Source organism: Terrapene carolina, unplaced genomic scaffold (genome assembly GCF_002925995.2).
Source record: "Terrapene carolina triunguis isolate 2854851 unplaced genomic scaffold, T_m_triunguis-2.0 Scaffold89, whole genome shotgun sequence".
In the NCBI taxonomy this organism is placed as follows: domain Eukaryota; kingdom Metazoa; phylum Chordata; order Testudines; family Emydidae; genus Terrapene; species Terrapene triunguis.
This window is the reverse complement of record NW_020664440.1, coordinates 32423919-32435132: the sequence shown is the minus strand read 5'-3', so window position 1 is coordinate 32435132 and position 11214 is coordinate 32423919. Positions and strand designations below refer to the sequence as shown.

The 11214-nt window shown below is 55.9% G+C and overlaps 1 protein-coding gene across 2 annotated transcripts; it reads right to left on the bottom strand.

Annotated features, from left to right (window-relative positions):
• Window positions 1–3802: 3802 nt before the first annotated feature.
• On the bottom strand, window positions 3803–6483 carry TTC9C (tetratricopeptide repeat domain 9C). Of its 2 annotated transcripts, none has more exons than XM_024204233.2 (4): window positions 6286–6483; window positions 5483–5738; window positions 4906–5088; window positions 3803–4334 (listed from the first exon to the last, which is right to left on the bottom strand). In XM_024204233.2, the coding sequence occupies exons 1-4, from the start codon at window positions 6295–6297 to the stop codon at window positions 4240–4242; spliced, it is 546 nt and encodes a 181-aa protein (XP_024060001.1). In that variant the 5' UTR covers window positions 6298–6483; the 3' UTR covers window positions 3803–4239. The 2 variants fall into 2 exon arrangements, with proteins under 2 accessions (XP_024060001.1, XP_024060002.1); XM_024204234.2 differs by having other exon boundaries at window positions 5483–5570.
• Window positions 6484–11214: the final 4731 nt, after the last annotated feature.

The window sequence follows — 11214 nt, the reverse complement described above, 5'->3', positions numbered from 1 at the left end:
TAAGTGAAAAAAAAAAATAAAAAATGAATGTGAAGGATTTGGAGGGTGTTTTAGAACCCGGGGGGGTGGTGTCTGCTGGCTTGGGAAGGGCAGTGCCCCACTCCAGTGTTAAATGCTGGCCAAGAAGGCAGCGGGTGCTCTCTCTCTCTCCATGCATAGGCTGTTTTATGAGCATGGGTGCTCACATGCAACCCTTCCCTGGCTGTTACAGCCAAGCCCTGCATTTCGTTAGCTGCTGTGGCCTTAGCCTTGGCTGGGGGTGCAACCCAGTCGGCTGTTGGCAAAATCCCTGGGCACTCCCTACCTTAATGCCCCCAGCTTACCGGGGAGAGAGGATAAGATCCTTGCTGTTGTTGGGAGGACTTACCCTAAGGGCAGCATTTAGAATAAGTCCAGGCAGCACCTGTGGAATGGCAGCGGGGGGCTGTGAACTGGACCCCCTGCTCTATTTCATGCTGCTGCTGCTTGTCAGATGCTGCTTGTATTAACCCCATGCCAGCTGCCTCCATGCTAATAACTCCCCCTCAGAGCCCAGCACTTGTCCGTGGAGCTGGGAGGAAACCCCAGCTGTAAGGTGCTTCTCTAGGTGAAATTCAGTAGTCAGCCTGTTCATCACATGGGGTTTACCAGGTGTGTGGGCCCAGGGGCTGGCCTGCACAAGTGAGACCTTCCACTCCTTTCTCACAGGCTCCTTGCACCCCGTAGCTTGGCCTTCCTGGCCCTTGCTTCATCACTCCTGCTGGTGCCCTGTTGGCTTGTGCATTAATTCTGAGCCTAGGAGGGAGAGGAGAAAGACCCACCAACAGTAGTGCTGCCCTCCCTGAACCTCTCACCTGCACATCCCCTGCTTGGGGAGGGGTTGGCTGTTGCTCTTGGAGAAAAGGGAATAAGCAAGGGGGGATAGTAAAGGGTTGGCCCCATTACTGCATGAGGTAGAGTCACAGACTGTTTAAGGCCACAGCAGGCAACTGGATCATCAGGCATGAGGCACCAACTAGAGCAGTTCACTGCATTGAATCCAATACCTCTTGATGAAAGCATCTTCCAGACAGGCTGCCTGAGAGTCTGGAAACCTCAGGAGATGGGGGAATCTACCCCCTACTTGGGAGTTGTTCCAATGGTAAATCACCCTCCCTAGGAAAAAATGTGGCCCTTAATCAAGTCACCTGTCTCTTTACTAAACAGAGCGAGCGCCGTCAGTTTCTCTAGGTTAGGCACTTCTCTCGCCCTCAAATAGAGTCTGTGGCTCTTCCCTGCATGCTGGCCAAGGCCCTGCTTAAAATGTGCATCACAAAACTGGATGCAGGATTGTGGGATCAGTCTCCCCAAGGCCACAGCTAGGCAGCTTGTTGGGCGTATAGAAGAGAGGAGCGTGGCCTTTCTGAGATATTGTGTAATGACCTGCCGGGCTCTGCTACAGCTGCAATACCTTTTCCCCCATTTCATGGGGCTGCAGGGTGCTGGAAAGAGGCATCCACTTCTCCAGTCAGTTGTTTATTTCTCCTGTATGAACCTTGCCCTGTTCTGCACGACACCACACAGAGAAGGGAGAGAACTTGGCCCTGGCATGAGCCATGGCACCTGCTTCACAGTGGCACAGCCAGAAAGGGCAGGAGAGTCGCTTACCTGCTCAGGAAGGGAACTAGGAATGTCCCAGGCTTGGATTTGGCCTGGGCAGACTGAGCACAGTGAATGTAGGGACTGGGCTGTGCAATGGCTGACCTACAATGCAGAGGCCTTGGCTACATACAAACTGGTTGAATTAAAGTGCAGCAAGACCCTGGGTGGAATGCTCTTGGCAGCTCCTAATCTGCTTCAGCTGCACTGAAACTGGAGTGTCCACATGGAGCTCTGCAGCTGTTCAAGTGAACCAGTCTTCACTGGTGTCACCCTCTGTGCAGACAAGCCCCCTTGGCCCCAAACCCTGATCAAGAGGGGCCGTTCCCCCGTAGCTTGGCTGCCAGGGCCCTTGGACCCATTCTGCCCCCGTTCCCACCCCAGCCCCTGCTCCTGTCCCCTCTCCCGCCCCAGCCCTTGTTCCTACTCCTGCCCCAGCCCCTGATCCTGGCCTTGTTTAAAACAAAACAATCTTCCTGTAGACCCTAGCGATTGTTGTCAGGCAATCCCACAGCCTTATCTAGCCCCTGGGAGCCCGGGGCCCTGGCTTCACGTTACCTGGCCATGACCTCAGTCACAGCCTCACACCCCTGTGCTCTTATCTCCCTGGGGCAGTTGCCAATACGAGGGGTGGTGGAGCAGGTCCCTGCTCCTGGCTGGGTTGGATCAGCTTGTCACCTGAGAAACCTGCACTTCCTACCTGGAGTGGATCCCTGGCTCTTCCCTCCTGCCCCTCCACCCTCTGGGGCTGACTCCAGCAGGCCAGGCAGAGGGGCTGCTGCACCAGGCATGCTAGTGCAGGAGGCTAAGCCCAGCTCTCAGGACAGAGGTGGTTGGGGGTCACCCTCTGGGATGGAGCAACTCCATGCACTGGCCTCACCTTAGTACTCTTTAGCCTGGGCCCTGGGGCTGAGAAGCTGGGGCAGCACCAGCAGTTTGCTGGTGACTTGGTGTTTGCACGTTGCAGGGGGAGGAGGGACAAGAGCAAGGGGGGAGCTGAGAAGAATCAACAGTCCCATTTCCCAGCTGTCGGCAGCCTGGGGGGAGCTGTTTGCTTAAGCAACAGGGAGGAGCCAGGGCGTATGGATGGCAGGAATGAAGGATGTTTGCTAGGATGGGAGGGCTAGGGGAGGAGGAGTCAGGCTTGTTGCAGGACCTGACAAAACAGAGCCCTTGGGAAAGAAGCCATGAGCCCCCCAGAGCAGATCTCCCACCTGGCTGCTTGGAATGAGCCAGACAGTGTGGGCTCCAGGCCCAGCTCTGATATGAGCAGCCAAAATGTCAGAACCTGAAATGCAGCTGCCCCCAGGGCCGGCTCTACTGTTTTTGCCACCCCAAGCAGCGTGGGGGCAGTCAGTGTGCCGTTAGGGCAGCACAAGGCGCCGGCGGCAATTCGGCGACAGCTTCTGTCTTCAGCCGGAAGACAGAAGCCGCCAAATTGCTGCCGCGGGCAGCTGAACATAGAAGCTGCCGCCAAATTGTTGCCACCGCCATGGAAACGTGCCTGCCGCCCTAACGGCACACGGACTGCCCCCGACGTCTGCGGTGGCAATTCGTCACGCTGCTTGGGGCGGCAAAAACACACGGACTGCCACCCCTTGCAGATTGCCGCCCCAAGCACCTGCTTGGAATGCTGGTGCCTAGAGCTGGCCCTGGCTGCCCCCACCCCTCATTTCTATCTAAGCAGCTGTCGTTGGGGCCTCAGGGGAGCATAGCGTGGGAAGGGGTATGATGCACCTCTGCAGTGGGGGGCATAGTGCAGGCACCAGTGCAGCGTGTGCCCTGTCAATGGGATAAGCCACCTCCCTGCACAGTCCCAGTCTAATCCAGGCCCCTCTGCAGCGTGCAGGTGAGGCTCAGCGTAAAGCATGCAGTCACTGCATGAGCCCCAGTGCTGCAGGCAGCTGGTTGCAGACAGGGTGAGGAAAGTGGAAATTACTTGTTTGTAAGGGCCAGAGGGGGCCAGGGTCCCAGGTGGGGTGAGGTCATGTGGCTCTGGATGCCAGGCTCAGCTCAGACGCATTAGGATAGAAATGACCCAGCTACGATCACTATGGAAATGAGACCAATAGCAGCAGAGCAGGGGGTTAACTTCCCTGAAACAGCCCCCTGCTCCCCAAGTGCTCCCTCTGAAGGAGAGCCCAGGCAGGGAAGGGACAGAGACACACACAGTGCAGGGAGACAGGTCACTTTATGAAGAGGGCCAGCAGGGTGACAGAGCTAATGATCCAGCCCACGTTCCCTGTCTGTGGCCCCACAACCATGGGGTGGTTGAGCCTGTGCAGTTGTGACTCTGGGAATGCCCAGGCCCTTGGGAGCAACAGAGAGGACACTGCTCCTCAGACAAGAGAAAGGGGAGCAGTCCAAGCAGGTCCTAGCCACCAGCCTGGGGTTTCCTCTCTAGCAATCCAGGTCCCAAGTGACCTCATGGGTCCTATGCCACCAATGGAAAGCCAGACATATCCCCGTTACCCTGGTGTTATGTCAGTGGGGGTGTCCCTGTGGCCTGGCAGTCTGTCCAGGAAAGGGGGGTGCATCCACGTGGCCCTGGAGTTCTGTCCAGGAAAGGAGGGTGCATCCATGTGGCCCTGGTGGTATCTGGTGGGGGGAGCCTTGATTTCGCTAGCTGAACATCCCCATGTAGAGCTGCTTCTCCTTCTGGTGGTAGGTGCTGAGCTGGGACTCTGTCAGCTGCAGGTACCGCTTGACGTTGGCATCTCCATGGAGCAGAAGAGAGAGACAGGACAGGCCAAGGCGTGAGCTGAATGCCCAAACTCATCCCCTCCCCTCCCCTTACGCCCTGTTCCCACAAGTTGAAGTGTTAAGCCAGCCTCCTTCTGTGCCCTGATCTAACTCCCAGTACTCCCTACCCCAGCATCCTCCGCCAGCACAAAGCCAGGCACCTGCTGCTAATGCCCGTGCAGCTGAAGAGCTGCTCCCTGCCCCAGAGGTGTCCTCCCTGCCCACACACAGATATATCACCACTACGCTCTCCTCACGCCCAGACGTTTACCTGCTGCCAATGCTACTGCAGATGACAGCTGTCCCCTGCCCCCAAGAAATGTTCCTGCTGCCTACCCCCGAGAGGTGTCTGCCACCAGTGCAGTTGTAGCTGGGCAGCTGTCCTGCTGCCCCTGCCCCCACTGCCCTTCGGCTTGGGGTCACCCTCGGGATGGGGTGCAGCAGGACAGCTCCCCTGCTGTGTGGAGACAGGGCCCTGATTCTTCCCAATCAAGGGTGACCCTCCCAGTCCCCCCACTCCATGAGTGACCCTGCCCCAGCTCTCACCTCGGGGCTGGCTGCATGAGGCCGCCATGAGATAGTGCCGGGCCTGGTCATAGTCCCGCAGGTGGTAGGCGGCCACGCCAGCGCGGTACAGGGCCTTGGGGTTCTCAGGCTGCCTCTCCAACACCTTGAGACTGTACTCCTTCACCCGCTCGTAGTTCACTGGCTCCATGTGCAGCAAGCAGGCTGGGGGGGTGGGAGGAACAGCACCAGTGAGATGGGGCAAGGGGGCAGGGAGGGTCACTGCTGTAACAGCACAGTGACATCACTACCACAAGACTGGCACGCACAGATGGAAATGGTGGTGGCAGATCCAGGGCTCAAGTGGCTCATGGGGTGGAGGGAGATGGCGGTGGATGTGGCACCCAGGGGGCCGAATAGCCCATGGAGGGCAGGGGGTGGGGTGGTGGCAGTGCCAACCAGAGGATGAAGGAGCCCACAAGCAGGGCATGGTGGGGGAGGGTGCACGGCAGGGTGTCACAAAGGGGGAGGGTGCACTGCGATGTCACTGGGGAGCTGGGACACCCCTGGGGGACACAGTGGTGATGTCACAAGAAAGCAGCCACCCCCTACCCCTCACCAGCCAGGTTGTTGTAGCAGTCGGTCTGGGTGCCGTGCAGTGCCCTCTCCTGTTCAGGTGTCACTGGCGGCTGCTCGCGCCCGAAGGCCTGCAGGGGAGAGGGTACACTGGGGTCCAGCCCTCGCAACTGCAGCAGTGCCCGGTGGTAGCGGCTCACGGCATCCCTGAAGCGCCCCTCCTTGTAGCACCGGTTCCCGTCCTCTTTGAACCTCTGGGCCTGCTGGAGCCGCTGGTCCATGGCCTCCCCTGAAGAGCCCTGCACAGAGAGGTGCAGCTGCAAACAGACTCTTCCCAGGAGACATCGGGTCTTCCCAAACTGACTCACCTGCCCAAACACCACGTCCTCTCCATGTACCTGGCTCTGGGGAGGGGGAGCAGCTAGAACCGTACACCGCACAGAGGAGGTGTGTGTGGGCCAGGGTCCCCAGGAAAGCAGGGCCAAGTGTCCAGCGCCCTGGGGTGTTTAATGATCACAGGTAATAAGTAGGGCTCAGCTCTATGGGGAGGGGCCCTCTCCTCTTCTCTCCTCCCCAGTGCAGGTCTCTGCTCTATAGGGAGGGCACAGGGTTTGCTGCCAGCTAGGGGGATGCATCGGGCTATGGGGCTCAGAGCTATAGGGAGGGTGCATGGTGTAGGGCTCAGTGTAATAGAAGGGGGCTGTTGGAGAAGGGGCTCGGTGCTCGAGGGGGGTGCATGGAGCTGCACCGTTTGGGGGGCGCAGCACCACATGGGGCACGGGGCTATGGAAGGACTGCGGGGCTCCGCGTCCTGTCTCGGGGCAAGGGCCGCGCTGCGGCTGGTACCTGCGCAGCCATCCGGGCAGCCGCTCCGGGGCCCCGGGCGCAGAGGCCGATCCGATGCCGCCTCGCTCAGCAGCCGCGGCCGAGCTCCATGCTGCTTCCTGCCCGGCCCAGGAAGCGCGACCGGCCGCGCTGGGCAGGGAGATCAGACACCATGTGACTGGGCGCCGCGCAGGGCCGGGGAGCCAGGCCCCTGGCAGCAGCCTCCTCTGCCCCAAGAGCTGGGCGGGGCTGGCTGGTGCCATGGCCGGGGGCTGCCTTGGGCGTGCGGGGGCGAGGCCCCCCAGTCTCTCCCGCTCCTGCGCTGTGACGCTGTCCGGCCTCAGCCGCTCGGGGGCGCTCACATCCCGCGGTGGGGAGTCGGGCAGACCGCAGCCTTTGCCTGCAGGAGCCGCCGCCGCAAATGCCAGGAGCGACTCCACTGGTGCAAGGGCTGCGGGACTCCTGTGCCACCAGCAGGCACCTCATCCCAGCGGGGAGCGTGCAGAAGGGCTGTGACTCTGGTGTACCCCCTACTGCCAACCTCCAAGGAGGGTGTTCTGGGATCTCTGGCCGAGTTGTAGGGGGAGGCGCTCGGACTGGGGCCCCTTGACTACGGACTGGCAGGGGGGGCTGCTGGCAGGGCGCCTCAATTTAGAGTGCTCTTCCCTGCCCCTGGTCCCCCTCCACCGGCACGGAGTGACCTTCTGAGGATGCAACAAAGACCGTTTCCACCCCCAGGTGTTTGGGGAAGGCTGTGGGTTGGAGAAGTTTTGGATTAAATGATCTATGCTCCATCCCCATACATATCTGTCTCTCTAGCCAGCCATCTGTCTGTTTTATACAGCTGCCCATCACCCTGGTATCTGAGCACCTTCCAGGTAAAATCAATAGCAGTAGCAAAGTCCCTAGTAGGCTTCATGGAATCTCTGGCATTCTCCGTTTTGGGGGCAAAACTTCTGTTAGTTGATGTGTGGAGGCAGGAACAGCTGTCTTCTCTTCTATGGTATACTGACTCCACCTAAGGGATTGTCCATACAGAGATCTTTGTAAATCTAAATAAATAGAGAATAATACTGTATTGTAATGACTGGCAGGAACTTCTCTGGAATAGTGTGCTCATTTCTGATCATCCCCATCCCTAAGGAGAGCAGAAACAGAAAATGTCCAGAGAATGGAAATAAAACAGTAATTATTAGGGATGTGGAGAAATTTCTGTAGGGACATTTAGAGAGGAGACGAATAAGAAGGCCAGGTCTACACTACAGACCTATATCAGTATAATTATGTAGCTCAGGGGTATGTGAAAAATCCATACCATCCTAACCCCTGGTGTAGACAGCTCTACGTCAACGGGAAAGCTTCCCCCTTCGACATAGCTACTGCCTCTCAGGGAGGTGGATTAACTATGCCCACTTCTCCCATCAGCGTACTAGCGTCTTCACTAAAGGGTGAAGACAAGCCCGAAGTGAACTGCTAGAGGTATATACAGTAATTAATGGCACAGATAAGGTTCTTTTACCTTTGTGTGTGATCCAAAGACAGGGAGTTGCCTCATTAAATTAAAAGGCAACACATTTATAAATGATACAAAGGGAGATTTTTTTTTTAAATGCAATGTATAGTTAACCTAAGGAACTCCATGCTACATTATATTAGTGATGTGGCCTAGTGGATAGAGCACTTGCCTGGGACTTGAGCAACCTGGGTTTTATTCCTGGCTCTCCCACTGGCCGGTGTGGGTTACCTTGGGTAAGCCACTTTCCTTCTCTGTGCCTCAGTTCCCGTAGCTGTAAAATGGGGATAGTGATACTGATCTCCTTTGAAATGTGCTTTGAGGACTACTGAAGAAAAGTGCTAAGTATTATTATAAGAAAGATATACTTGTATGAATAAGAGCATAGGTGGTTTTATTAGGATCAACATCCAAAAAGGAGATAAAGGGCATGGCTACACTTGCAGATGTAGAGCGCTTTGAGTTAAACCAGTCTTCAGAGAGCGCAGTAGGGAAAGCGCTGCAGTCTGTCCACACTGACAGCTGCAAGCGTGGTCACATTTGCGGCACTTGCAGCGGCATTGGGAGCAGTGCATTATGGGCAGCCAGCCCACAGAGCACCTCTTCCCATTCTGGCGCTGTGGCTTGTGGGAAGAGGGCGGGGCATTCTGGGTCCTGTCCCAATGCCCCGTGATGCATCGGTTCGCATCCCAGCAATCCCTGTGCTTCCATCGACATTTGGCACCATCTTTCAACGTTTTTTGTACTCAGTGCTGGCTTTAGGCACCAGCGTTCCAAGCATGTGCTTGGGCCTGCACTTTTCAAGGGGTGGCGCTTTTCAAGGGCCAGCAATCCCTTTTTTTTTTTGCTTCAGCGGCGGCACTCCGGCCCCCTTTTTTTTTTTTTTTACTTGAGGCAGCAAAAAATCTGGAGCCAGCCCTGTTTGTACTGCATGCTCTGTCTTCCCTTTTGGTCTGCGGGAATGGAGCCCGAACTGCTGAGGAATATGCTGACTAGTCTCGCCAGCACTTCACGTTTGGCAGTCGAGCTACTCCTGAAGATCCAAACTGACAGTGAGGACTCCGACGATGATATAGACTCGAGTAATGCATACAACACGAGATTGCTTGTGGCATTCACCGACAGGCTTACCACCCTGGAACGCCGCTTTTGGGCTCGGGAAACAAGCACTGAGTGTGGGATCACATCGTCCTGCAAGTCTGGGATGATGAGCAGTGGCTGCAGAACTTTCGGATGAGAAAAGCCACTTTCATGGAACTGTGTGAGGAGCCCGCCCTCATCCTGCGGCACAAGGACACAAGATTGAGAGCTGCCCTGACGGTGGAGAAGCGGGTGGCTATTGCAATCTGGAAGCTGGCAACTCTAGACAGCTATCGATCGGTCGCTAACCAGTTTGCAGTGGGAAAGTTGACCGTTGGAATCATGTTGATGCAAGTTTGCAGGGCCATTAATCGCATCCTGCTCAGAAGAGCTTTGACTCTGGGTAACGTGCATGACATTGTTGCTGGCTTTGCACAAATGGGTTTCCCTAACTGTGGAGGGGCGATAGACGGGATGCATATTCCAATTCTGGCACCAGCCCACCTAGCCTCCGAGTACATTAATCGGAAGGGGTATTTCTCTATGGTTCTCCAGGTGCTTGTGGATCACTGTGGGCATTTCATTGACATTAACGCAGGCTGGCCTGGAAAGGTGCATGACGCACGCATCATTCGGAACACTGGCCTGTTCAGGAAGCTGCAAGCCGGGACTTTTTTCCCAGACCAGAAGATCATTGTAGGGGAAGTTGAAATGCCCATTGTGATCCTAGGAGACCCCGCTTACCCGTTAATGCCGTGGCTCATGAAACCCTACACAAGGAGCCTTGACAGCAGCAAGGAGCGGTTCAACAACAGGCTGAGCCGATGCAGAATGACTGTGGCATGTGCTTTTGGCCATTTAAAGGCCGCTGGCGCTCTCTGTATGGGAAGCTGGACCTGGCTGATAACAGCATCCCCGCGGTTATATCCGTGTGCTGTACCCTCCATAACATTTGTGAAGGGAAGGGTGAAAGATTCACTCAGGCATGGAACTCGGAGGGTCAACACCTGGAGGCTGAATTTGAACAGCCAGAGAGCAGGGCTATTAGAGGGGCCCAGCGCAGGGCTGCTAGGATTAGGGATGCCTTGAGGGAGCAATTTGATGTAATGTTTGGTGCCCTGCAAGAGAGTGAAGTGCAGTGGTTCCAATGTTAGTAGGAATCTGTGTTCGCTACGCTGACTTGCAGTGCCTGTTGCTTTCCTGGGCTAAGGTATATTTTACTTTATGCAATAATAAAGAATGTTTTCAAAGCCAAAAAATCCATTTATTGAAAAGAAAATGCATTTATTGAAAAGAAACACAACTGCTTGGGAAACAGAAAGGGCAAGGGGGTGGGGTGGGGAATGGTACAATCACAGATTTGCATATGCCCTGTTATCATACTCAGCCTTTCTGTCTGGAGTGCTGTGCAATGAGTGCTGCACTTCAGGATGGCTATATTGCATGGTAATGGGGGTTGAGTGCAGAGGGTAAGGGTCGTAGTTTTCAGGGCTGGGTGGTGAAGCTACAGGCGTTAGAGGCAGCTGGTGGCGATAAGAACCTGGATGTTGGGGAAAGTGGGTTGGAGGTGACATGAGGGCACAAGGGAAAGAGTTTTGGGACAAGGGCTGCAGGGGGGGGTGGGCGCGGTAGTGCTCCGCCTGCATGGCTACGAGCACCTGGATTGAGTCTGCTTGGCACGCTATGATGCTTATCAATCGATCTGTGTTTTGCTGCCGGAGCTCCGCGCTTTTGTGCTGGTGCTCCTCATTCTGCTGGTGGATCCTCCTTGCACTCTCCCTCCACTCCTGCGCTTTTAGATTCTCGTTAAGGGACTGCTGCATTACTTCATGCAGCATGTCTTCTTTGCTTCTACGTGGCCTCTTCCTAATTCTTTGGAGTCTTTCGGCCGGTGATAACATGGACGGCTGAGATCTCAAGGTTGCATCTGTAAAAGCAAAATGCAACACTTAACAGAGGCAGCATTGTTCACACCAGACAGAGCAATGATTCCCCCATACTTAAGGGCAAGCACAGTCTACACAATAGCATCATTTGCCCATCGCAAAGCAAGCAAACATAACCCATGGGAGCCCCAAAATGGTGAGTAAGCACAGGGTCAAGGAGGACTGATTGTTTCACGGCCGTACTGTCCTCTGGGTTTCTGTGCCTTGGGGAGAGCCAACAGCTGCAGGGGGCCCCTATATTGAACACTGTCCCCACATTTTCCACAGGAGTTCATCCTGGAAGATATCTCGCTGCTGAGGGTGACCTGGGAAGGAAGGGAGGGTCTTCTACTACAATGCGGCTTCCGCCCTGGCCCATATGCTGCTTGCCTGTGTGCAGCAATGGTCCCCCCCTCCCCTCACGGCACAGTG